The 27,640-nt window shown below is 40.4% G+C and overlaps 3 protein-coding genes across 9 annotated transcripts in view; 1 reads left to right on the forward strand and 2 right to left on the reverse strand.

Moving 5' to 3' along the window:
* Positions 1-10,576, reverse strand: part of APAF1 (apoptotic peptidase activating factor 1) — a 40,709-nt gene extending 30,133 nt beyond the window's left edge. The window contains exons 1-9 of one of the 2 annotated variants that reach the window (XM_083462896.1): positions 10,430-10,576; positions 9,014-9,125; positions 8,606-8,786; positions 6,223-6,412; positions 5,519-5,716; positions 4,156-4,339; positions 2,777-2,889; positions 1,964-2,095; positions 924-1,162 (exon numbers count right to left, since the gene is read on the reverse strand). In XM_083462896.1, coding sequence (XP_083319022.1) covers positions 924-1,162; positions 1,964-2,095; positions 2,777-2,889; positions 4,156-4,339; positions 5,519-5,716; positions 6,223-6,412; positions 8,606-8,743 — 1,194 coding nt within the window. In that variant the 5' untranslated portion in view covers positions 8,744-8,786; positions 9,014-9,125; positions 10,430-10,576. Of the gene's footprint in view, positions 1-923; positions 1,163-1,963; positions 2,096-2,776; positions 2,890-4,155; positions 4,340-5,518; positions 5,717-6,222; positions 6,413-8,605; positions 8,787-9,013; positions 9,126-9,689; positions 9,994-10,429 lie in introns of those variants that run through there. The other variant, XM_083462897.1, reaches the window with a different exon arrangement.
* A 155-nt stretch (positions 10,577-10,731) lies between these two features.
* IKBIP (IKBKB interacting protein) overlaps positions 10,732-27,640 on the forward strand; it is a 427,064-nt gene continuing 410,155 nt past the window's right edge. Inside the window, exons 1-4 of one of the 4 annotated variants that reach the window (XR_014516491.1) lie at positions 10,732-10,851; positions 11,621-11,816; positions 12,274-12,391; positions 14,033-15,268. Coding sequence is in view for 2 of the 4 variants with exons in the window: in XM_083462951.1 (XP_083319077.1) it covers positions 11,647-11,816; positions 12,274-12,391; positions 14,033-14,851 (1,107 nt within the window). In the remaining 2 variants the exon portion in view is untranslated. The other 3 variants (XM_083462951.1, XM_083462952.1, XR_014516492.1) reach the window with 3 other exon arrangements.
* SLC25A3 (solute carrier family 25 member 3) lies at positions 19,279-27,426 on the reverse strand. 3 transcript variants are annotated; one of them, XM_083462979.1, is made up of 8 exons: positions 27,273-27,426; positions 26,933-27,101; positions 24,674-24,798; positions 22,436-22,615; positions 22,155-22,336; positions 20,674-20,846; positions 19,645-19,755; positions 19,279-19,568 (listed from the first exon to the last, which is right to left on the reverse strand). In XM_083462979.1, the coding sequence occupies exons 2-8, from the start codon at positions 27,084-27,086 to the stop codon at positions 19,408-19,410; spliced, it is 1,086 nt and encodes a 361-aa protein (XP_083319105.1). In that variant the 5' UTR covers positions 27,087-27,101; positions 27,273-27,426; the 3' UTR covers positions 19,279-19,407. The 3 variants fall into 3 exon arrangements, with proteins under 3 accessions (XP_083319105.1, XP_083319106.1, XP_083319104.1); XM_083462980.1 differs by lacking the exon at positions 24,674-24,798 and adding an exon at positions 24,955-25,079; XM_083462978.1 differs by lacking the exon at positions 24,674-24,798 and adding an exon at positions 24,955-25,082.

Here is a 27,640-nt window from a genome sequence, read left to right on the forward strand (position 1 = left end):
TATTATTTATACCCTGCCCATCTGACTGGGATGCCTGGGTCCCAGCATATATAAAAACATAGTAGAACATTAAACCTTAAAAAGCTTCCCTATACAGGCCTGCCTTCAGATGTTTCCTAAATGTTATATAATTACTCATCTCCTTAAATCTGATGGAAGGGTGTTCCACAGGGTGGGCGCCACTACTGAGAAGGCTCTCTGCTTTAACTCTCTCAATTATATTTAAAATTAGTATGAATTGTTCCCACTACATAGAAACAAAATTGTACAAATATACATATAATTTTTATGAGAATCTGTGAGCTATTTTTCCAACTGCTTTTTCCAAGTACTAATATTTAATTATAAAATTTGGTATTATTAAGAAAATATATGTACGGTACTACTTTTGACATCTTTATCCTAATGTTTAACTAGTGCTCCACTCTATATCAATGCAGAAGCAATTTTAAGAACTGTTCCAACAGTTGATACCCCTAGCAGCTGCATAATGCCCACCACCCTGTGAGCAAACAGGCAAGCACTTCTGAAACAATCCGACCTCTGAGTCTTCTTTGGCTAGTGAGGAAGGGAACAAGACCAAACATTACATATTGCTCTGGTTCGCCAGAAGCAGCTTAGTCATGCTGGCCACATGACCCGGAAGCTGTACGCCGGCTCCCTCAGCCAATAAAGCGAGATGAGCGCCGCAACCCCAGAGTCGGCCACCACTGGACCTAATCGTCAGGGGTCCTTTTACCTTTACCTTTACCATGGCATTGAGAGAAATGGGGAGAAATTATGCTCAAGGATGGGTCAGTTCTAATGTCACACTCATTACAACATCAGTTTTCTGCAAGATGTCATGGTCACAATTTGTTTTTATGATTCAAAAGTCACAATCTCCATAACCTCCACCAGTGTTTCTTTAAAACGGGTTTTACCTTTGAAGGCACTTTAACATCCTTTTGAAGGACAGAAAGATCTCTGTAATAGTCTTTGAAATCTTTTGGCAACATTTCAACACTTATGGACATGGCTTCATCAAGTGCTTCATAATCATAAGATGATGATTTCCTTATTCTTTTAAATTGCTTATTTTGAAGTTGTTTAAGGTAGTATTCCCAGCGATTGGGGAAATCTCTTAATAATGCTCCTATCAAAGATACCACAAGAGGAGAACCTGAAAAACAGGAATGGATGAAATTACTAAATGAAAATTAAACTTTTGATAAAAGAATAGCAAATTGCAAAGAGAATGCTGTGAAGGAAATGTAATTTTTACATTGAGTTGCTCACTGGTCTAGCTTAGACATCAAAGTTAAATGTAGCTAATTGTTTACTATGCACATATAGTGGTACCTCTGGTTGTGAACGGGATCCATTCCAGAGCCCTGTTTGCAACCTGAACAGAACGCAACTTGCATTTGAGGGTCACGATTCGCCGCTTCTGCGCATGCATGTGACATCATTTTGAGCATCTGCGCATGCACAAGCGGCAAAACCCGGAAGTAACCCGTTCTGTTACTTCCGGGTCACCGCGGGACGCAACCTGAAAAGATTTAACCTGAAGCAAATGTAACAAGAGGTATGACTGTACTGATCTTACCCACTTTGCTTCTCTGTACTAGCACATGGGAGAAGAAACCATGATACCTCGGCTTAGCATTATGTCCAAACTGTGGGTTTTGCTTTGTTTTCTCTGAAGCAATGCATGATCTGTCAGTCAAGAGCAAACCTTAGATACAGATTGTAGATTGTTCAAAGTGAAAAAAACCACAATGCTCAGTTTGAAAACAGCAAGGGATTGTGGTTTCTTTCTCCTACATTTTTGCAAAGGAGAAACAAATGCTGCATTTTCAGTAAATCATTAAATATGGTTTATCATGACATGTGAATGAGGTCACAGTCTAGTAAACAGCATATATAAGATGAAAGTTAAAAATGGTTTCTTTCAAAATGCAGAGAAAAGGAGCGTTCTTACCTTTGCATTCTTTTACAATACAATCAGCTTTTTCTGGTAGTTCTGTTATTTCTATATTAACAAACCGAGATAATATTTCAAGTGATTTTTCATGTGTTAGTCCACTTTCCACAGGAATTTCATATTTCTTGCCTGTGTTTAGAGTTTAGATTCAAATAAAAAAGGAAATATTTAATTTAATGCATGCTACGTATGAATTTACACTGTAATTAGGATTTAAGTTACAAACATGGGAATTTTAACTGGGCTTGCTTAAATGTGCTGTATTTATTTATTTTAATTATTTAATTATTGTTGTTCATGGTATATATGCATGGTATATTCCATAGAATTGTAGAGTTGCAAGGCACCACAAGGATCATCTAGTCCAACCCTGTGCAATGCAAGAATCTTTTGCCCAATGTGAGATTAAGAGTCACATGCTGTACCATCTAAGGTATTATTATTTAATTTCCTCTATTGTTGTCTATCGCTTCCCTAATACAGTTGTCTGAATCAACTATTTACAGTTTTCTCAAATTTTGTATGCTCTTCAGTGATCTCACTATACTGGGTCATTCTGTGAAATTCAATAAGAAGCAGTATTACTAAAAGCTCAAATCCTGTCTTTCTACATCTCTGTCTTCCTAGCTACATAATAGAGATTATGAGCTATTTTTCAAGGACAGTGCAGTTTTTCTCCTCTGAACAATGCCTACATTACTGTTGCACTTAGTAAGTGTTAATGGTAGTCATGGCAACACAATTAAAAAAACCACACTGTACATGAGTAACCTTAAATACTTAAAAGGAGGAAGACGACGCAATCCTTACCAGCTACAGAATCTGTTACACTCCTATCTCTACTGGTGATAAGAACCTGGCAATGACTGTCAAAGGATTTTAATACCCAGGAATCCCAAATGTCATCAAGCACCAAGAGAGACCTATTAGGAAAAAAGATACGTCAAGCTTGGAGGCACTGTACACCTGCTTTGAAGATTCCTCAATATGTTAAGAACCAATAGACTTTTCATTTCACTTCATTTTTCAAAAGTGCTCCCTTTTAAATATTTATTCTAAACAAAAATTTGAGTCTCATGTGCTTTATATCCACAACAACTAAAATTGCCCAGAAGGAAGAATTATTGTCTGGGACAATTCTCAAGAGCTTGACTGGACTAAACCATAGCAGTTCTATACTTAATGAACAGCATTTTCTATGTATTTTACATTTATTAAACATTTGCAGAGTTAAAGGACATGCTAATACTGTATTCAGTGTTAGCCACATTTGAACATATTTGTTAAAAGATAGTTGTTTTCCAAAAACAGCTAGCTACGTTACAAGAAGCACAATAGAAAAAGCTAAATACTGCTAAATTCCGAATCTGGATGAGTTGAGATCAGCCAGTAATAGCGGGTGACTGTGGAGAAACCATAGCCTAGAACTTGTAAGACTGAATCAATTCAGGAAGTCTTTTGGACATATGTTCAACATATTGCTCATTACAACTAGAATCAAATGGGAGTAAGGAGTTCTATTAACGACAGCTAACAAATCTGGCTCATGCTTTAGGTCGAAGTGGTTTAACACGAAGCCTGCAGGGCAGCCTTTTTTTGGCAGCCCTTGCCAAGTACTAAAGGAGTGTTGCTAGTGCTAACGACCATTCCATTCCATTTTCAATTAAATATATTAATTGTGTATATTAAATAATATAAACTATATTGTGAACACTTCAATTTATGACCTGGAAATTTAATTCAGTGTGCGTCCTGCAGGTTCTGTCTAGAAGCACTCTTGCAGCCCACTTGGTCTGAGAGGCTGGATCACCCTGCTCTAGATGAACCAAGCATGCAATCTAGAATTCTTTTCAAGCCAGTAAACGTGCAAAAAATTCACCAGTGGTAAGGAACTTAAAATTCACATGCTAGAAGACACAGCATTGCTAATTGTGACTTGGGCTGGATCTAGACGCATCAAAGAAGCATTTCAATTTAAAGTGTTGTAAATTTAAACAAGGGAAACAGGTAGAGAAAAACAATGTTATATCGCACATGCAACGCATAAAAATCTCCTTTTCTTTACCAGTCTAACCGAGTCCTTGGAAAAGTCTTGATTAAGCCATTGGGTACATACATGAAACAAAGACAACACAAGTCTAGTAGCTGACTTGAAATGTTCAGATATTTCTTTACACTATTGACAGTACCTTGGGTATTTGCGCAAAAATAGCAAACGAAGGCGATCTTTAGCTTCCTCTATATTAAGTGGTGGCCTCTGAGAGTAAGTGAAATCCTGGTCTAATCTTAGACAGAGATTTTGGAGTTTCATTAACAGACCTGCTTTGTCTTGTTTCCCAACAGAAACCCAATGTACTCCTCCTGGGAAACAATCTAGCAAAAAGATATAAAGTTGAATTTATAATACAGATAGATACAGTTACATGTATGTCTAAACATAAACAAATTTGTTTATTTTAAAAAGCAACAAAGCTAACTGAAAAAGATTCTAAATGTTTATATTTAAGAACTTGTGCCTAAGTTGGCTTGATTTCCTCTTCTCTGCCATGCAATTTACTTTTGTGACATATTTTCTTGATTGTAAGCCTGAGCTCAAGGACTGTCTTGTTTGCTATTGATATTATGTAAACTGCTCTGAGAATCTTTTGGCTGCCAAACAGTGTAAAATGCTTAAAATAATAAATAAAATCAAGCTATAATTAAGAGAAACAAATGAGAACAGGATGTTTACATTCAGCACAAATAGGTATAGGACACATATATTGCATCATTCAAAGAGGGCATATAGGGCTCAGTTCTCAAAGCTCAAAATACTGTTATTCACACCAGATACAGTGGTGCCCCGCAAGACGAATGCCTCGCAAGACGGAAAACTTGCTAGACGAAAGAGTTTTCCGTTTTGGAGGTGCTTCGCAAAACGAATTTCCAATGGGCTTGCTTCGCAAGACGACAATGTCTTGCGAGTTCCTGCTGGTTCCCCCCCCCTTTTTTCTAAGCCGCTAAGCCGCTTATCAGCTGATCCAATCAGCAGATAAGCCGCTAAAAGCCGCTAAAAGCCGCTAATAGCGCTAATCCGTCAATGGGCTTGCTTCGCAAGATGAAAAAACCGCTAGACGAAGAGAATCACAGAACAGATTCTTTTCGTCTTGCGAGGCACCACTGTATGCTCTTTTGCTGCTATAGCTGTTGAATATAATACCCTTCACTTTTACAGTGATACCAGTATTACATGAAAGGTTAGTGTACCAATTGTGTTATAAAAAGAATGTAATTAGTTAATATGGTTGCAGCAACAAAGCCATCTTCATGAGATCCAAAATACGTTTTCAGCTTACTGCAAGTCATAGCTTATTTCATAACTACAGTATTTGCTTCTGTGAGTCAAACCGCACTACTCCTCATGTGATTTTCTAGTATTCACAAATTTAAAAAATACATGGTTTAGGCAAGCTATTTTCACCACTATTGCCTCTTGTCTGGAGGTAAACTATCCCTTGCAATAACCTCTAGGCAGCAGAACATTGCTTATTGATACAAAGCAGCTAGAAATACCTTTCAAAAGACTGTGGTCACGTAATGCTTCTGCCGCCAAAACAGTCTTTCCACAGCCTGCCATGCCATAAACAATAACCCATCCTGGATCGTTTTTTAATTTATACAATTTCTGTTGAATTCTATTTGCTAGTTCTGGACGAGTGACGAACACTACTGGTCGCTGTGGAACACCACCTTCACAGAGAATTGTCTTAACTTAAATTCAAAAGGAGAAGATACAAAAAAATAGAAATAATGTAGACAATATAACTTGCAGAGTTTTAAAGTATTAAATAGAAATACTGCATCACCACTCCTAATACACAGAATAGCATCATCACTCATGATAATTATTCTATTTAGAGGCCAACTAAAAGAAATTTGGCTTCAAATCACCTAGGTTGTAGGTGTAGCAGCCAGCCCTTTAAAAGAAGCACAAATTGCATTCCTCAGCTGTTTGGTATGGAGACAATGCTGGAAGGGAAAATCAATTTAACCTTAGCCCCAATATGTAATAGTATGAAAAGTAAACTCCTACACACAAGCCACAAAAACTAACGCAACCCTATTGTTGACTTACTTTAGTGGATTTGTATATTGTAGATTAAATCACTTGGAAATGAAGGGACCATAGAAATTAAATATATCCTGAAATACTTTTTTCAAAAAAAAGCAGAGTACAGAATATTTTCATGCAATGAAGAATAGTTTGTCATACTGACCATATGAAGTTACTCCATCCATAGAATTCTTTCCATTATAAGGGGAAAGAATAGGGATGCCATCCTGGAGAAGGGCAGCAAGATCTTTGTATCCCTCATGAAGCAGCGCATTATAGAAGGATACGTAAGCATAATTATCTTTGGCAAGAATTATTTTTACTAACATCGCTGCTCGTTCTCTCTGTGTAGTCTAATAAGGGAACAAAAAGACAATACATATTTGATACAATCCACCCAACCTTCAGCACTTTTAAGCCCCATTTCAGGCGCAAGGACAAGTATACAGAGGTTCCGCGATTGGAACACAATGCACTGCCAGGAAATTGTTCATTAGGCGAGCTGATGATTTCCATTATTTCCTTAGGAAACATTTCTAATCCATGCTTTCTGTGTGAAACTGCTGCAGCCAATCAGCAAAAGCCAAACAAAGGAAAATCTGATTTGTCCAGTTTCTCCTGCTCCCCGATATGTCCAATCTTTATTCCTCCACAGTTTCTGCCCGAAATGACTGCTGCAAACTAGTAAAACCCAAACAAGTAAGGAAGTGGGCAAACTCTGGCTGTTTGAATATCCGAATCAACCATTTGTGTAGCAAGGTTTGGGTGTAATTCTGTGTGTTTGGATAACTGAGATTTCAAGTGCTCTGATAGTGGGACCTTGCGTTTAAATCTTTTCGACTGAAATCAATTAAGTTTGGATTTAGGTGGATTATGTCCCATACAACAATTGCTAGGTTACTTAGCAAACAATCCAGGCAGTTGTGCACTTTTGCAGTCCAATATGATGCATGTCTATTCCAAAATAAGTCTCAATGGCAGTTTTTGAATGCCATCCTAAACCACAGTTTGGTTGAATAACCCTGGTTTCCTTCTGCACTTTCTGAGCTTCCTCCCAGATGGCCAAGAGTCGTTTAGCAACTGTTGCTTTTAGTTAAGCAGGATTTATCATATTATCTGATAACAACACAGTAGTTAAGAGTAAAACAGTTTAGCTTAAATTTCAAGTCATGGTTTATAAAATTTGCTTGTATTAAACTACCTGTGGCCCTCCAGATATTGTTGTATTCTATCAGTCCCAACCACCATGGTCAGGGAAGATGGGAATTTGAGTTCAACATCATCTGGAGTTCTCAGATTGCCCACCCAGATTTAAATTAACTGTACTTAATGTTAACCACGGTTCTAAGTTCAGATGACACAGAAAGCTGTAGTTAACTAAAAACAGAAGTGAAAGCTTCTTTTGGCCACCTGGTAGCAGAGCACAAGCGCCTAGAAGAATAGGTTTATTCACATTGTGCTAAACCATGATTTAGGATGACTTCCAAATGCGAGCACTATGACTTACTTCCAGGTAAGCATGTGGCAGGTGGCGCTGTGGGTTAAACCACAGAGCCTAGGGCTTGCCGATCAGAAGGTCAGTGGTTCGAATCCACATGACAGGGTGAGCTCCCGTTGCTCGGTCCCTGCTCCTGCCAACCTAGCAGTTCGAAAGCACGTCAAAATGCAAGTAGATAAATAGGTACTGCTCCAGCGGGAAGGTAAACGGTGTTTCCGTGTGCTGCTCTGGTTCACCAGAAGCGGCTTAGTCATGCTGGCCACATGACCCGGAAGCTGTACGCCGGCTCCCTCAGCCAATAAAGTGAGATGAGCGCCGCAACCCCAGAGTCAGTCACGACTGGACCTAATGGTCAGGGGTCCCTTTACCTTTAAGCATGTGTACATTTGCAGCCTTGATACCATGTACATACCACAGGCACACATCTATAAAGTATTAATTCAACAAACATACATTCATATGAAAAACCATGTCTAAGATACTCAGGGAGACAATTGCTCAAACCTATGAAAGAATGACACCCCTCTTCTCAAATTTGGAAACCATTTTTATAGGATATAGTCTGAGTGCAACCAGATCTTCTAGAAGATGAAGACAGTAACATTTTATTTGACGTAAATTGAGCATGTCTATTTTGCTATGTTTCCTATTAACATTATTAAATTACTGTTTTTAGTCACAGAATAAGTTATTTTCAGTTAACGGCCACTGAAATAAAGGGGAGAGTCCCACTGATTTCAAAGCCATCTGTCTCCAGATGAAGCTAGTTGCAATTAGTTTCCATGGATAGGTAGTCACATGTTAATTTAATGACTAACTTTCCATGGGATCTAATTGCAACTAGCTTCATCTGGAGCCAATCCAGGTTTTCATTTAGCTAAAATATTTCTACTTTTTTCTGTTAAAGGTATCAACTTTACAACTTCAATGTTCAACTTTGTATTGCACTAATGTCCATGAGAACCTGAAGAGCACTGCATTTATAAGAGAGTCTGTAGGTGCTTAAATATTACAGCAGCATAAAATACAAAAACTGCAAATAGTTTACCTGGGCTTTTACTTTCTCCTCTTCCAGCAATGTTAATGCTTCATCCGCAATCATATGATCCATTATGTAAGAAGTCTTGATATCTCTTTCCAATGCCTCGCAATTCTGAAGCAAATAACTTCGAGCCATCATATCCATTTTTATTCCAACTTGTTTCTTCCTTGCTGAATGGTAACATGAGCTAGCCAAGACAATATAAAATTAGTAGATTTTTTAAAAATACCCTTAAAGTGTGTAAAAATTACCATTACATTATTTCAAGAAAAACTAAAACTGCCAATCAAGTATCAATCTTCTTTACAGTACTGGCATAAAAAGTGCATTGTATACATGGATCAGAACACAACTGTTAATCAGGTAAAGATTGCTATGGATTCTATGGATTCTTATTAGACATACAACACTTACCAGTATTTCAATCTGCAACTGATTCTGGAGGCATCAGTATGTAGGTAGTTTTTAAATTATTCATGAACCAGGGGTTCACTGAAGTTTATAATACACCATTCCAAACAGTATTCTGAATGTAACAAAATAAAGAAATCCTTAGAAAACTTTATCAGAAGGTAATTCAATAATGCAAAGGAATGATGATCTGAGGTAGGCAAGCAGATATGTGAATAAAAATGTTATTTAATGATCTTGGGAAATATAGATACCAATACTAAAGAAGCACAATATTAATTAATTGAATCTACAGTAATTTACAGAAAAGAAGTGCAGTCAAATATGCAGATATTAAAAGTTTTTATACACTTGGGGAAAAAAACTGTACATGACCTATATAGAGTCTTAAAAACTCTATTAAAGCTACTGGAAGCTTGAGATTATAAAATTAATGTTGACGAAACACTCTACAGGTTTAAAAACTACTTGATCAAAGTGCTCTCCAAGCAATGGACAAATGAAATTGTACATAAAACACAGCTGAATCCACATGACAATTAAAAAACACACACATCATTAGAACACAGATAAAGTTAACAGAAGACTTTCCAGTAGAAGTCGCTGCTAGACTAATGTAGAACATCCATTACAAACTTCTGTAGTACAGTGCAACACACACTAGGAGACTATTGTTTACCTCTTTATACTTTATTGGTTCATACAATTACTAAGAAACTGCTGGCAACAGCAACGTAGCTTCCAAGTATAGAATAAGTTATTTAAAGCACACACTCAGTTATCTTGTCTACCCATCTGAATACACACACAAACAAAAAACAAACTTGCAAAATAATGTTAAGTCTCGAGACTGCACCAACTGAAGCCATTCTGCTCCAGATATGCAAGGACAATCTACCACCTAGACAAAAGGCAAATAGAGGGATGACATATGATCTTGGATATTTGCCCACATAAGCCATCAGAATTATGCAGAACAAAAGACTTGAGGAAGTGCATAATAATAATCTATTGTTACTGGGATTTGCGCTGTCAGGTGCATCAAACTGCGTCTTCAGGCAACAGATTACCACCAGAATTTAGTGACTGCCCCGGGGATATATGTGCATATTAATCTATCAGCTATGTGATAATACCCAAGCCCAGCCCCTCATTTGCCTTAATCAAGAAATACAGTACAGGAGCGGGCTTTTGAAAAGTCAATAGGCAGGCGGCCCACTCCCCCGCCCCGGGTAATTTAGCAACGCGAAGCTCTTCCATCTAAATGCGCCCCTCCTATGTGTGACCCCCACCCAAACCGTCTCTCATCCCCTTCTTCCCCACCCCCCTCTCTCGCGCCTGTTCGTGTCTTTCTTATTTTCTCCTCACAAGGCTACGCCCCCTCTGCCCCCCCCACCTCACGGCTGCTGGAAGGGTTACCTGAGGAACACAAGCAGCACCGTGCGCGCTTTGAGGGGAGCGGGCAGGGGCGCAGCTTCCCTGACGGGGTCTGCTTCTTCTCACCCCGGGTGGGGCACCCAGGAAATAGCGGCCACTTCCTCCTCCCCGGGGAAAGGCGAATGGCTGAGCGGAGGCGGGGCGCGTCCGCACCGCACCTTCCGAGGGGAGGCGCCTAGTTCGACGGAGCCCCCGCCTCTCAAGAAGCCCCCGCGAGGCGCTGGGCGAAACAAAGCCGCGGAGGCTCGTGGACCCGAGTTGGCCGCGGGTGCGCGCGCTGCCGTGTGCTCGGCACCCGCCAGCCAACCAGAAAGGAAGAAAGGAAGCGCGCGCGCCTTTCGCCGTCGTCGCTCGTGAATTCCATTCGACCGCCCCTCTCGCGCCCGCGAAGTTAGGCGGGTGGGGTAAGTATTGGCGAGCATGCGCTTTGACGTGGCGCCGAGAAGTGGATGTCTGCGCTTGAAGACCCGGGGGCCGAGGGAAAAGTTGGGAGAACTTCCGCTCCCTCCTTGGTAACGGGGGTGTGTGGGGTGCTAAACTAGGGAGCAAGGAGAAAAGGGAACGGGTTGAATGAGGGATTATGAGCATGAAGGGTGCAACCCCAAACATCCTGGCTAGGGAGCAAAGATGTTTGGGGTTGCACCCCAAACGGCCTCGGTCCAGTATACTTGAAGGAGCGTCTCCACCTCCATCATTTTGGCTGGACACTGAGGTGGTTCTGGTGGTTCCCTCGCTACGAGAAGCCAAGTTACAGGGAACCAGGCAGAGGGCCTTCTCGGTAGTGGCTCCCGCCCTGTGGAACGCCCTCCCATCAGATGTCAAAGAGAAAAATAACTATCAGACTTTTAGAAGACATCTGAAGGCAGCCCTGTTTAGGGAAGCTTTTAATGTTTAATAGGTTATTGTATTTTAGTGTTCTGTTGGAAGCTGCCCAGAGTGGTGGGGTATAAATAATAAATTATTATTATTATTATTAGTAGTAGTAGTAGTAGTAGTTCTGCACTTGCGTTCCTTAGGGGGCAGGCTTAAGATGCCTCTGCAAGGCTAACGCTCCACTGACTTGCTTCCTAATGAAACATGCATACGATGGGGGGGGGGGCACAGTCCATTTTTGAAAAGATTTGTAAGTAGCAGGTTGTCATCCCCCACCCCACCCCTGCTTGATCTATGCAGGCATTCCCATATAAGAGGTTGGAAACATGGCTGAAGTTAAGCAAAGAAGGAAAGCTAACCTTTCAGGCAAATCAACTGAAGATCAAGGGAAGACAGCACCGATGTTGAGGACTACTGGTGATGAAAAGTCCAGCTGGTGGGACCCACGAACAGCCTCAAGTTTACTGTCCCTTATAGCTTGCCTAGGGCTGACATGGTAAGCAAAATGACTGGAAAGTTTGTCTTTACACTGATGTCTTCTGCAAATGATAACCCCAAACCCGTTTTTTCATCTTCAGCTGCTTGGCAGGTTCAGCTTTTGGGCTCAAGTCATCTGTCTATACTGTTAAGTATAAACATCATGCCCTAACGGAATCCTTAACATTTGCTCTTTACTTATGGCATATATTTGTAACTAAATTATAAAATCAAGGCTAAGCTGAAATCGTACATGCAATTATTTGAGAATAAATCCCATTCAACTCAACTTACTGCTAACTAAACATGTATAGGATTGGGCTACCCAAGAAATTGCAGAGAGTCAGTTCATCCCAATATTTATGCAGCCATATTTTTGGATTGCAAGTTGTGCTGAAGTAGGTGATTCAGTAACGTGGAAAAAGTCTATTGCTTTTGTAAGTTGTTTGCTGATTCTGTTTTTCTACATTCCCCAGGTTTCTTTTTCAGCAGTCAGCTCAGCTGGCTGAAGTGGAAGAGAAATACTATTTATTAAAGCAGGAAGCTGCCAAGATTCAAGATACAGAAAATAAGATTAACTTAATATCTGAAAAGGTAATTCGAAAGGGTGTCATTTTAATGGTGTGGGTGTTTCTCAACTTCTCTAAAGTCTGAGATATTTTTCATTAACTAGTATTAACTGTACCTTGCTAGATAAACTACACTCAGGTGCAAAATCAAGTTTAGTAATTACATTTGCCATCCCTATATTAAGTCAGTTTCTTTTCTCAAAACCAGATGCTTAAAGTTGCAATCTTATACAAACTTCCTGGAAGTAACACTGAACTTTTTTCTGAGTAGATTACACTTTAAATTGATTTGAGCTGCTAAACATACTTGCTGAGAAATAAGTCTGTCATATTTCAGCCACTATTTTACCTTTTGAAACAGTTATAGAGCATAATACTGAATACAGTAAATGCTAATTAAGAATGTATTCAGAAATTATTATCAGTAACCCTACCAGACGCATTTATGCTGTCTGAAATTGTATTCATTTAGATGGCTTTTAAGTTTTACTTTGTATAGTGCAATTACTTATGAAAAATATTCTAATATTTATTGTGTAAGTCTTGTAATCACGAGACTGTAGCTTAAATGGATGGTCTTTTTTCTTTCTGATGTTACTTTTTTTTTAAAAAAACATTCATTTTGCTGCAGATTGCTCTTCTGAATGACACAGCTATAGAAGTGTCAGGATTAAAGTCTGGTTTTTTTGCACAGCCCTGCTTCCTTAGTGTCTGCTCATGGCACTTACATAAGTGCTTATAGGATTGCCGCCTTGGCTTCAGCTTTAGAAAAATGTCATTTATCTAGGATGACATTTCATTTCTTGTATATTTCATTCTAATGTTGCAATTCTAATCACGCCATAAATGGAAGTATGCCCTTTTCAACACTGGATTTTTCTACCAAGCAGAGGATCAGGCTGTACAAAGACAGCCAAAAGGTTGGAAACTGAGTGACCAGTGTCACACTAGAAGATACAACAGGAATGTCCTTTACTCTCCCCCCCCCGTACCCTCCAATCTGTTCTGAAGGGTCCTCCAACTTCCCAGAGCAAATCGGGGGGGGGGGGAGTGTGGTCTGCAGAGGGGAGACCCATTTGCACAATTGGGCTATGGGTTGGATGTCAGCCATAGACTTGAGGCTATGTATGCATGTGGATTTACAAAAGCAACTAAAAGTCTTGCTATCCAGTGCCAAATAAGAATTATGTCATGTGCCAGAACAAAGTTTGTTTTAAAACTGCAAAATAATCCAATTTTTGAAATACTTCAGAACAGTCAATATCTGAGCATACTGTTTTGTAGGAAATTACTGCCTCCAGGCTACCTTGTAATGCAATTCATTCCTCCCTATGGCAACATATTGAAGTACATTTGGCCAACTCAAAACACGTTTCTGGAATTTTAATTCTAAAGTGAAATTTGTTTAGTTTTTTTCTAAATAAAGCTATGCAGAGTTTTGAAAGTATGCATAGAACAGATTAATATGAATCAACAAACTGTTAGTTGCCAAACGCATGTGGACTCATTCTCTCATATATACAGACACACCCACGCACACATGAACGACTTATTTGGAATATGTATCTTAAAACTTACGTTTATCGAAACCTTTGTTTTATATTTTTTAAAAAGTGCAAAATCTGTATTAAGTGAAGATGGACATTGTTTTGTGTTACAAATGCAGTTTGAATCATCTTCGGGTATCCTGCAGGAAGCCTCTTTCTTTCTCTCCATGGTGACCAAGTTTGAACAAGAAGTAGCTAACCTCCGTAACATAATAAATGACATTCAGAACAGTGAGCAGGCACTCTCTAAAAGGATGCAGACCACTGGTGCAAAATTTCAAAATATAATCAAGTCCTGGGAAAAGAGCCAGACTGAACTGGATACAAATACTAGCAGTTTAAAATCGGAAGCCAGGCTTTTACATATCGAAGTGACTTCTCAAATCAATGCCGCAGATCAAAAACTAAAATCCCTTTCTGAAAGGCTGAAAGATCTTGAAGACAGTACTGTAAGAAACCTCAAAACATTAAGTAGGCAAGAGGAAGATGAACTGGCTAAAGTTGAGCAGCAGCTGCAGTCTGATACCAAGGCAGTTGGAAAATTAGAAGAACAGCAGAACAGTATATTAGCCAGAAATAATGATCTGAGACAAAAGCTTGCAGGCTATGAACCCAAACTGGAAGAGTGCAAAACTCATTTACCAGCAATAGAGAATGCCATTCACTCTGTTGTTAGAATATCAAGGGATCTGATGGCTGTAGAGAAGAAAATGGAAGACATGACTACAAAGGTGTTCAGTGTGGAAGATGAAATGATGAAAGCTGTATCTGATATAATGGACATACAAAAAACTCTTGAAGGCATGCAGTATGATAACCGCCTACTAAAACTGCAGAATGAAGTGCTTGTGTTAAAGGAGAAAGTCCATGACTTTGCTGAATCTACAACAGAAACACAAAAAAATACAGAAAAGTACCGCAGTGTGAATGATGAGTGAACTAGTCACAATGAACAGTACAGTATTGCTGAAGAAATTGCAACTTCAGTTAGCTGACTGATATTCACTGAAATAAGCAAAGTTTTTCCCTTTACATGAGAAGACTTTGAAAAGGTGAAAATACGTTTGCATTCCTGTGTGGGGTTTTTATTGGAATATGTATTTGCATGTTTGTTGTACTTTACCCCTCAAATATGACATTGTATTAGGAAGACATACAATATCTGTTATTGTGTTAAGCTGTATTATTCAAGTTAATGTACTTAGACTAATTTCAGCTTAAAAGGTTGTTTTAAATGCCTTTGCAGGATTAACTCTTACAAAGTTTGAACACCATGCTTTCAGAGAAAGCAGGTATGGATTCAGATGTAAGATTACAATTGGATTCTCACAAAGCTAAGAGGTATAAGCATAGCTGTCAACATTTCCCTTTTTTAAGGGAAATTCCCTTATTCCGACTAGGATTCCTTACAAGAAAAGTTGACAGCTATGTAAATAAGGGCTTTATGAAGTAAAGGCAGGGGAAACTATAGATATTTAATTGATATGGAAAGAAATGTAATAAAGCCACAGGCATATTGTCATATGAAAGGTATTCCCACTTCACCACTTGCATATGCTGCACGGAATCAGGCAAGTCAGAAAAATAATAGTTATTTAGAACGAGATGGTACAATTGGGTGTGATTGGTAGAAAGGAAACCATTTTCCTTTGAACATGACTTTGAAAAACCAACCATTCTCACAAACACATTTGTTTTGCTTTAACAGTAACTAAAATGCAGCAACACCATTTTTTCTGGATAGTAGAACCTATTAAAGTACTATATGCTAGTTTTGTATGCATTCGCCTGTGTGCCATTTTTTTTGGAAAATTGCCACCCAAAGTGTATTTTATTAGAAAGAACATCAGTTGTAATGATAACAAGCTATTATATTTATTATATTATTAATAAATTAATCAGGAACATATGTATGAGTTGCACATCCTTTCTCTCTTTAAAGTTTGAGGGAAACACTAAAGAACATATTGTACACTAATGTTTTAATTAAATTTCAAGACAGCTGGTATAAAATTAAAATGCAATTTTCTTATGATTTTTTTCAAATTCTTAGTGTGAGAAGACATTAAGCTTAATGGAGCAACTGGAAGATCTTCATATAATTGCTCAGATGAAGCACCTGCAGGAGGAAGTGAACACCATGCAGATCTGGTCTAGTAAGTTAAGTCAAGAAGAAGAGGAGCTTCAGCAGAACTTAACATCTCTCTTTCTTGCAGTTACTAAGTATGAGGAGATTATAACTTCAGTAACTAATAACTTCTCTGCAAAGATTGCTGCTGTGAAGACTGATATTAGACGCATTTCAGGTCTTGAAGCAGATGTAACCTCACTGGTAGAGAATCTGCATACTCTAGAAGACAAAGTTGATAAAGCTGAAAAGACTACAATAAAAAGTATAGGGACTCTCCTTACAAACAGCATTGACAGGACTACAATACTACGGAGTTCTGCATCTGAAAATGCCAGACAAATAGAACACATTAAGACAAAATCATCTGAGCTGAATGCTGAACTTAACAAGCAATTAAATAAGCTTTTAGATTTGGAAAGTGATAGAGCCAAAGTTCTTACAACAGTAGCCTTTGCAAATGACTTAAAACCAAAAGTACACAACTTAAAGATGGATTTGGCACACTTGGAACCAATGCTAGATGAACTAACATTAAGAATAGGAAGACTGCTTGGGGATCTAATGGAAAGACAGAAAGAAATTTCTTTCCTGAATAAGAAACTCGTCAATTTGACTTCTGCTCAGAGTGATGTTAAGACTATGAGTGATGAGCTAAGTGAAGTTTCAGATTTGAAATAGTCCTATCACATCAAGCCTCAGTTCTGGCACTGCTTGAGGTTGCTGGGTTACTCTTCAAGATTTAAGTTTTGGGGTTGAAGCAGTAGTGAATTTACGATTATCTGCTTACAGCAAATTGAATTCATAGAGTAAAATGTGCATAAGATGGTGCTGTCATGTTCACTACAACTTACACCCAAGGAACTATTGAGGACTACAGTCTTGCAAGTAGGAGTGTCACATATAATTGAGTTACATTCAATCAATGATAACTAGATCAAAAATTCTTTTATAAACCACAAAGTTGTGTTTGTAAAACATGTTTCAGTAAGTCTTGAATGGTATTAGATGTTAAAAAGATGATTGCAGACCAAAAATAGATTAAACCAAAAGAATAATGCAAGCAGAATTCTCAATGTTTCCACACATTGAAGTGCAGTAAGGAAATCTCTCCTTCCACATTAGGGGCAGGCTCTGCCGGATCAGCAGCCCTCCCATTTTTCAGGAAAGCTATTCTGGAGGCAAGTTACGATGATTTGTCTCAATCTATAGACTGACTGTAAAAGGGGGGGAAACAATCCTCCATATTTAGAGTTGAGAACTGACATCAACTGGGTAATACATGAACGCACTTACAAGGTATTAAAAAAGTTGTCTAATACCTTTTATAGGTGGATTGTAGAGCCATGTTTAGAGTAGTACTGTATACAATTTCAGTCGCTCCATCTCAAATGAGAGCTAATAAAGTTATATAAAAACTCGACTAAATGAGTGCGTAGGAGAAAAATTACTAGGGACATTAGTATACCTGTTGGAAATGATTTTTCTTCTTTCTTGAAATAGAATTCTGGGTCCCCTAATCAATTCAGTGGCAGAAAAATCTTTTGAGGTAACAGCATTCTTAAGTATTTGTAGATGGCTGATAACATATCAGCATGCATATATAACTATTGATTTTAGTGCATCTACGTGAGAGTATGACTCACCTTGATTACTGCCCACTGCTTTCTATTTCGGCCTCTGACCACTTGGAACTCCTTCAGGCTGGGCATCCATAGCTATGGCTATGTGTCCAGTTTGCAAAAGGGCTCTAAACCAGCATATATCCCTATAGCTGTTTCACACACCAATGGACACTCCAGAACAGCATCAGGGTACTGCGGGCCCTATTTAGCAATGGATTTATGACCAGGTACTGATCTGGAGGGTGGCAACACCAGAACAAGCCTTGTCAATGGTGGCTCCCCACTTGTGGAATGCTCTTCCAGGAAAGGCTTGCCTGACACCATCATTGTATATCTTCAGGCACATTCCTTTTTAACCAGGCCTCCAGCTTTTAACTACTGCCATTTTGCATGGGTAGGGTGTTTTAATAGCGTGTTTATTTTTGGCTTTAAAATAGTTAACTTGTTTTTATTTGCCATGGCAAAAAAGCAACAAATAATAACATATCCTTGCTGATACAGTGGTGCCTCACAAGACGAAATTAATTCGTTCCGCAAGTCTCTTCGTCTTGCGGTTTTTTCGTCTTGCGATGCACGGTTTCCCATAGGAATGCATTGAAAATCAATTAATGCGTTCCTAGGGAAACCGCCTTCAGACCAGGTCCGGGGACAGTCTGTCCCCGGACCTCTTCTGAAGGCTGGGGGGGGGGAGGACAAGGGCTTTTCTTCCCACCCCCAGCATTTTAAAAAACCCTGGGACAGCGGAGGACTTCTCTGCTGTCCGGGGCGATTTAAAAGCCCCTGGGAAGGCAGGCAGGGGGGACAAAGACTTTCGCCCCCTGCCCGCCTTCAGAAGGTGTTCCCGCCCCCCCCCCCCCCCCGCTTCGGAACAGCGTTCCGAAGTGGGGCGGCTGGGGCAGGTGTCCCCGCCCCCCCTCCCCGCTTCGGAACAGATTTTAAAATGCTGGGGGTCGGCAGCGAACGCTTCGCTCCCGCCCGCCAGCATTTTAAGATCGCCCGGGGCAGGTGGGGGGGGGGGGAAGGCAGGTGGGGGGGAGCAAAGACTTTTGCCCCCCGCCGGCCTTCAGAAGAGGTCCTCTTCTGAAGGCCGGCTGTGGGCGAAAGTCTTTGCTCCCGACCGCCAGCATTTCCCTATGGGCTTTCGTCTTGCGATGCAAGCCCATAGGGAAATTCGTCTTGCGGGTTTTCCGTCTTGCGAGGCATTCGTCTTGCGGGGTACCACTGTAGATATGTCAAGACCTTTCAATAATAATGGCTGCAGCAGTATTTACTGGTCATACATATACTTTGAATACATACGTCTCTCACTGGGTTAGTGATAAACATTTGTAAACATAATTACCTAACCTACCACTAAAGTGAAAAGATATAAAGCAAGAACCTGATTACCTAATTTATAGAACTGCCTTCACAGACACTCAAGTGAACCCACGTTAAGGCAAAGCAGTTTGGTAGATCATACTTGTAAAATACTCGATATTCATTATTTTCTTCTCTGCTTTAACCAACTGTCAGTAGCAACACATGAGGGGTCCTTTTTCAGGAGGAGACCAGTTCCCTTAGCCACCATGAAACCATTTTTTTCCAACAGGCTGAAAACTAAGGCAAACACTTGTCAATCTAGTACTTTATTTTGACCAACAGCAACAGTGAGGCCTGAGCAAACAAATACTTTATTCTCCTACATTGCCATGTGTATAAAGTTTTGTGATGTTATTTAGCCATTCAGTCCATGATCCATCTACTCAGAAAGACCAAGCTTTTTCTTCAGAGATTCTGGCATCTCTGGTGGAGGTGGGCGGGGAAGTCTGAAATAAACTTTCACGGAGTCATAGATGAACCACTGTAGTGCTGTCAGAGTACCAATCATAATAATACGGGCGAACAGACCCTTCCATACACCTGTTGGAACATAACATTATTAGTATCTGGAATTATTCATGCACTTTCACAGTTCAGTATCAGTTTAAATCCTCACCTTTAAATCCCAGCCTCTTCAGTACTTGAGCAGCTGAACTGCCTTTTTCTTTGTTCAACACGGATACCACAGAATCAGCAGGATGTGAAACGATGGCACAGAAGACCCCAGCTGAAAAGCAAGTAGTCACCATTAATTTAAAATATTCATTAATATGTTTATACATATTCCAGAAAGATCCTATGTCAACAGGAGACTGACTCACAACTGCTATAGGGAGATGAGATCTCCACAACTAATTACATAACATACTTGCATCATTAGATGCCCCTGTCACTTTAAAAGCAGTTAGATAATTCAATAATCCTGCAGAACCTACTAAAGACATTGGCCAATTTTGTGTGCAACATCCACAAATCTGAATGCGACTTCTGTGATTCAGGGCAGTAGCTTCCTGGTGCTTGTCAAACAGGTCAGTTTCAAAACAAGCCCACTAAACCATAGTTTATAAAGCTGGCTTTTAAAGCTGGAGTTTCAAGGTAAAGGACCCCTGACAGTTAAGTCCAGTAGCGAACGACTCTGGGGTTGTGGTGCTCATCTTACTTTACTGGCTGAGGGAGCCGGCGTACAGCTTCCGGGTCATGTGGCCAGCATGACTAAGCCACTTCTGGCGAACCAGAGCAGCGCACGGAAACGCAGTTTACCTTCCTGCCGGAGCGGTACCTATTTATCTACTTGCACTTTGACGTGCTTTCAAACTGCTAGGTTGGCAGGCGCTGAGACTGAACAACAGCTCACCCTGCCGTGGGGATTCGAACCGCCGACCTTCTGATCAGCAAGCCCTAGGCTCAGTGGTTTAGACCACAACACCACCTGCGTTCCATAAAGCTGGAGTTTATTATACTATTATTTATCATCTGTATGCAAGGGCAAACCAAGATCCTATGAAAGTGAAATAAAATGCTGCTGAAGGCATTTTAATCTGCCTACGTGGGAGAATACAGGAAAGCATGCAAGCCAGACTCTTCTTCGGACTTGCTCATGAATACTAAACTGTTACTATATTCCAAAAAGTTAGTATTTCCTTACCTATATAACCTGCTACAAATGTAACAACCAGCTGTTCTCCTTTTGAACATTCGCTCCTTGGTTTCGGGACAACGTACTTGTAAAGCGCTTCCACAGTTCTTTCAAAGCAGGCAAATTTCATCATGGTGTATGGAATCTGCCTCATCCATAATGGAACAACACCTTTGTAGAAACTTCAAAGTAGACAAAACAATTAGAAATCCCAAATTTAAGCGCTTCTGATTTGGAATTAATTCTGGAAGACATGGGAATTCAAATCAGTTACGCTACCTGAATGCAACAAATGAATCTCAATGGCAGAGCACATAGTTTTAATATAGTAGGTCCCAGGCTCAAAACCTGGCACTATTAGGCAGAACAGGGAAAGACACCTGTGTGAGACCCCAGGAAACACAGGCGTGACTAACATTTTGCCCTAAACAACCATGTCATTTATGCCATGGGTCGGCAAACTAAGGCCCGCGGGCCGGATCAGGCCCAACTGCCTTCTGGATCTGGCCCATGGACAGTCTGGGAATTGCCACGTGGATCGCCAGCGCACACTTTCTTTTCCCTCTCCCTCACACGGTAGCAGCACCTCCTCCCTCCCTCCTGGTTTCTCCCCACTCTGCCTAGAAGAGGAAGGGGGCTGGGCTTTGTTGGTGGCGGCAGCAGCAGCAGAACTCGAGTGGTTGCCATTTTAAGCCGCCCCTCTCCAGAGCCCTTTCGCATGCCGATCACTGTTCTGCCACCACCACCGCTAGCCCCTGCTGCTCGTAAGACACAGGTAAGCAGCCACTGCAACTCGTGGTACTCTTGCATAATTTTTTTTTTCAAAATATAGCCCGCCCCCCCAAGATCTGAGGGACAGTGGACTGACCCCCTGCTGAAAAGGTTTGCTGACCCCCGATTTATGCACACACTAGAAATACCAGTATTAGCAAAGACTGAATTAAGTTTAGTGATGCCTTGCCTTGTGAAAACACAGTTGCATTGAAGTGTTTCTTTCAAACTAGTCATATCAGAAACAACCTAAACCTCTAGCCTCGCTCTTAAAAGAACAATGGATATATAGTCCCTTTTGCCTTTAATCTTGGAATTGATTGATAATTGTCCACAATCCAGCCAAATCCTGATAGTGGAAAATGACATGTATTGTATTACAGCCATTGCTATCAGAACATAAAAGACCAGAGTGAAGGTATATTATTCTCACATGCCAATGACTCAAGCATCTTTGACTGTACAACCATAAAGTTGTTGATCCCTCTTGGCTGGAACTACTCAAAACCAAAGCTGTAAGCAGAACTCAGCACAAGAGACATCTAACAAAGATGGATCTAAGGGAGCATGTTGGCTCATATTGCTTAAGAACTCAGAACTCTGCTGCATGTCTAAAGCAATAATATCCATGATCAAAGCTAAACAGTTCATAAACAAGGAGCTGTGCAGGATCATCAAGAGCCACTTTAGGGCCATGACTTAACTGCTGTAATACTTACGCCCAAACACCTTCTTCGGCAAACATTTTTGGAGCAGCTTGTCTCAGTGTATTTGCATACCCAGGCTGTGTCTGAATGCGCACCTTAGCAGCTTCCATTGGAGCCAGAGCAATATCAGCAAAGAACTCTGCACTGGCAGATGCAGCCAAGTATAGTGATGTACGCCACAGATATGTATTTTCCTGAAATAAAATTTAACAGACCAGAAAATATGTTCATATGATATTCCTTGGACAAATTCACAATAAAGGGGTGCTGAACTGCAGGATAAATAAACTTACCTCTCCCAACATGTTGCTATACATGATTTTGAAGACTTCATAGAAACCAAATTTGCAGAGCCCTTGCATGGAATATCCAATAAATGTTGGAGCCCATCCTTTTGCCAAACCACGAACACCATCCTCTTTGACAGTAACTGAAAAGCCGTTGAAGATGCTCTTATATTTTTGTGGATCCACCTAAACAAGTTTTGAGAAGTCAGCAGTTAATAATTTTTTTTAACCTTTCTCACATTCACAGCAACAACCAATATACTCCAAACATATAGACATCGTACTTAATGATTGTTTTAAAGAGTTTAGGATTTTTACCAAGTGAAGAAGAATGCAGTGAAGAGAAAGATTAAAAATGACAAGTCAACTGACAGTGGCAAGATGATTGCAGAATTTCATGAAAGGTTTTGTGGAAGTAATTTTTGAAAGGGGAAAAAATTCTGTGACAAGTAGTAAGATAAAGAACAAATATAGGCTGCAAGTATAAGATTCCTGGGTTTTGACACAACTTAAATATATATGCATATATAAGATATACGCAACTGGCCAAACCAGCTCTACTCATCAATTTGGAAATTTAATCAAAGAAACATCCAGTTCTAACAGTGTATCATTCTACAAGGTACACTGGAAGCTGTGATGCACCATATAACTAAGTTAATTCTACAACCGAAGAATTGTAATCATCCAATATTGAAATGTTCAATTAAGCAACGTATTATGAATGTGCTTCAGTTGGGAGGAAGATTTTGAAGGATTAAGGCAGTAGCAAATACGACTTGCATTAATCAAGATAAAAAATTCCTTCCAGTAGCACCTTAAAGACCAACTAAGTTAGTTCTTGGTATGAGCTTTCGTGTGCATGCACACTTCTTCAGATACCACGAAATATGCACAGACTATGGCAGACCAACACGGCTACCTATCTGTGACTTGCATTAAGTGAAAGAAGACGGGATTTGGGTTGAACTGCAAGAATATGTGAAAGCAAAAAGGGACAGTATCAGTATGCAGATATTCAAACTTTAATATCACAAAAACTAACAGCGCATTGGGGTGGGGTGAACTGTTACTCTTCATGGTAAGAACACCAGTACTGTCTCAACTGAATAAATGGGTAATTAACAAGTGTCCACTTATTAGGGTTTTTGTATTGTTTTAAATGTATTAGCTTTTGTGTTCAAGTGTTTCATTATCTTATGTGTAAATGCATCTGAAACGATGGCTTAGAAAGCAATTAATAAATCAATTGTAAAAAGAAGTACTCAGAAAAGTTCTGCATAAATGTTCTGAAAAAGGCTGCAATTTGTTACAGTTATTTAAGGTTTGCCTAGATATGTGCAATCTCAGTAAAAACTGTTCAATATAACAAAAATATTTTATGCAGAAATTGGCAATATGCTATTTTGTTTAAAAAAATTGACTTTATAAGATGTTAATACTCTCTGGTCCTACCTTCCTACCTCATGTCGCCCTCTACTGACTTGTTCCATTTCACCTTTCATCTTACTTCCTGGCCTCTGACTTCTGCATGAACAGGATTACATTTTCTGTATTTGGATCATACACAGCTCAAGCATATTTCCTCAATACTTTTAGCTGCTTTAGAGGAATATAATATTTGAATCAACTTTGTGAAATAAATATCTAAAATATCTAAAATAAAAGCACTCTTTTTAATATATTACAAATATAAGCAAAGGGTTAACTTCAGATTCTTCATTCCACCTAACCAACTTCCTTCTGCCATAAAGCTAGAGGTTGGTTCATTATATGGCTAAAATCCTATGTACACTTCCTTGGGAGTGATTCCCACTGAACTGAGTGCAACTTCTAAGCTAATTTGCAAAGGATCATACTGTTTCTCATTGACTACATCCTCACATATTCAAGCTTCCATTGTCGAAGTTTCCATTGTCAAATGCATGGATCATTGTTATCTTTTCTTCAAATTATAACTCCACAACAAAGAAATGAGACATGCATGAAGTCATTCAGCCTTTATGCTACATGCATTATAAAGATTCTGAATGTTTAGTATTCAAATATATTAGGCTCAAATATTTTAGATGTATTTGTGCTCATTAACTCATGAAGCTTTCAAACACAAATATCTGCCATTACTGCTTATTTGTCAAATGCCAGTTACATAGTTCCTAACTAAATCTGGCTCAATTTAAAATTTGTCCAATTATTTCATCCCAAATGATGGGGGGGGGAATCCATATTTGGCAGCATACAAACCTGGATGCGACACTTCACTAAATCCAAAGGTACCACTGCTGTATGTGTCAGACCACAACTTAGGACCCCACCAAAGCCACAGAGAGCGTAAAACTTGAGAGAGCCATATTCACAACTGTGTTCTTCTGCAGCAAAGAAAAGACACACCATGCTGTTAAATAAACTACATGCAACGATATAAAAAACTTTATTTGGGTGAAATCCAAGCCTTGTTTCCTTTTGATTAGTAAGATTTCACACTGTTATCATGCTATGATAACCAACTTGACATGCAATCAAACCTGAATTCGGCATTTAACGAGATCTAAAGGAACCAATGCTGTGTGCGTGGTACCACAGCTAATAATCCCACCAAAGCCACAAAGGATGAAGAATCTGCCAGACCCATATGCACAGCTATAGTCGTCTGCTTAAAAAGAGATAAGTACAAGTTGACAAACTACAGAATATGGCATTTGAAGTTAGCATTAACTTATGTAAGCTCAATCAAGAAATTTCACTTTTCTCCTAAAACAAGTTTGTCTTCCAAAATTTATGAAGTGGTAGTATGTCAACTAAAAGCATTTATTGTTTTTACCAAGACTGCCTGAAAACATTCTCAAAGTAATTAAAATGGATCTTAATTTACTTTCAAATAACCATGTTCAAGGACCAGTATCAATATCAACACATAGGTTGGTATGCTACTTGACAAAGATGTCTATGCTAACAATGAATGGGATTCAAAATAATATAGTTACTGCACGTGTCATAGGAATGACCAAAATATAGGTATTTACAAGGTGCATTCTGCTTAAGGCAACACTTTCTTCCAAGAGATGTGCTGTGCAGCTATTAAAAGCCACATAAATATTAGATAAGGGTAAATCTCCAGTTATGCCAAAATAACATATATACAGGATATAAAACAAAAAAAAAAAAAATTATTTCAATTCAATTCAACAGAGCTTGATTGTGTTTGCTCATTGTTTTAGGTAACTTACCTGGCCCTGATTTCAGATTGCCTTGTAAGGGCTACACCAACAAGTAATTTCACAAGTTACTGCTGTGCAATTCTTTACGTGGGCATATAAACACTCGCTGGTCAATAGATCTTCACATGATTAACCCAGTATCTTTGTAAGAATATACTGTGAGGATTTATTCATTATAAAAAAAATTAAGGCAAGTAAGTACGTATAAGATACATCTTGGATTCAAAACTATTGCCTCAAAGCTACATGCACCAACCTCTTATCATTCCAGGGTTCTTGTAACATAAAAAGGAACTGCTATATAAGGGTCTCTTTTGATTTTTTTTAATACAAAAAACAAAGCTTAACTGAGTTATATATCATGAATGACATGTTGGTATGTGCCAACGGACGATGATGCTTCATGCATCTGACAAAGCAGTGTCTATTCTTTTCACAGGCCACTACAGCCATGTTCATCTTTTAAATGTGCTACAAAACCTTCTTCACTCTTTTTTTCTAATATACGGCTGCCCTATGCAATTAAATAAAGGACAGGTTTAGTAGTAGATATTGTGTCACTGTAAGAAAACAGATATGGCACTAACGGGACGAAGTTGATGGAGAACATTTGTATGGAAGTTTGCTTATTTTCATTATGAGACTTAAAAATATTGGTTGCTTACATAGCTGCAAATCGACCTAATAAACTCTTCAAGGTAAACGAAGAGTGTGGAAAACTACTCAGCCTCATCTGCTCCTCCCAGTGTCATTCTAAGCCTGTGACCTTGTCCACACCATACCACCCTCCTTTAAAAGTGTTACCAACCCGGGGAAGGACCAGGCCGCTGACTAGTTGCCATGGAGACATGCCGTCTTCTGCTAGCCTTGGGCTACTGCGCAAGCAGCATCCTTAAGCCGCTGAGGGCGACCACGCACTAGAAGACAAGATGTCCCCAACCACATGCAAGGCATGGCTAGGCCCGACGCCTTCCAGCCCCAAGGTCGCCGCGGAGCAAGCTTCCTCCGAGGCCTACACAGGCGGGGCTCAAGGCACAGACGAGAATGAGTATTCTGGGCTTTTCCAGTGGGAGGAAACGGAAGGGGCTCAGCCAAGGAGGCACCGTGAGCCAAGCACAAGCCCGGCCTGCATTGACCTTCCATGTCCTCCAAGAGGAACCCAGGGGGCCAAGTAGCTGAAGCCCCACCCAAGAGAGAATTCAAAAACCGGGGGGCCCTTCCAGAGAAAGAACCGAGGCAAAGGTCGTGCGCCCCGTTCCCCCCCCCCCCCACTCCGCCCACTTACCCTCTGCGGAAGCGGCTGCCAGGCTCCGCCGGGTGCACGAAGGCTCCGCGGGTTCGGCCGGGAGTTTCCTTAGGCTGAGTCCGTCTTGCTGCAGCTGCAGCTGCGGGGCGTGGAATGGGTTGAGCCGCACAAGCGGCACTATGGACGAGAACATGGCGGCGGCAGGAAGCTGCGGGAGGGAGAACGAGGGATGTGGTTAAGCAGGAGGCCCCCGCCTCGCCGTGCTTGTGGGGGGGAAAACAAAACTGCCCCCCCCCCGTCAGCAGCCGGGACTGAACACGCGGCAAAGCTGCGAGAACGGAAACGCCACCCCTGCACCCCATTCCCCTCAGGGACTCACCTTCTAAGATGGCGGAAACCGCTTCCCCTCCGCTCCGCTACTCGGCCGGCGACTGCACTCAAAGGCCGAATATCACCCTTCCTCAATGACTTTGTCCTTCTCTGACGCAAAAGGGCGGAGCGGCGGTCCAAAAAGGCGCGCTGCGATTGGGCGCCGCGGCCCCCGAGATTGCGTCACTCCGCCGACGCTCTCGAGAGCCAATCCTGTCATCTTGCCTAGCTCTGCCGCTCTCTGCTCCGCACCCTTCCATTGCCTTGCCTCGCCTCGCCTTGGAGCGGCCGTGAAATACCGGAAAGCGGGTGGAGGGAGAGCGAATGCGCAATAAGCACCAGACCTTGGAGCGAGCCTGCTAGCTGGACCTTCCTATG

Source organism: Podarcis liolepis, assembly GCF_965112155.1.
Source record: "Podarcis liolepis genome assembly, chromosome: 10".
Lineage (NCBI taxonomy): Eukaryota > Metazoa > Chordata > Lepidosauria > Squamata > Lacertidae > Podarcis > Podarcis liolepis.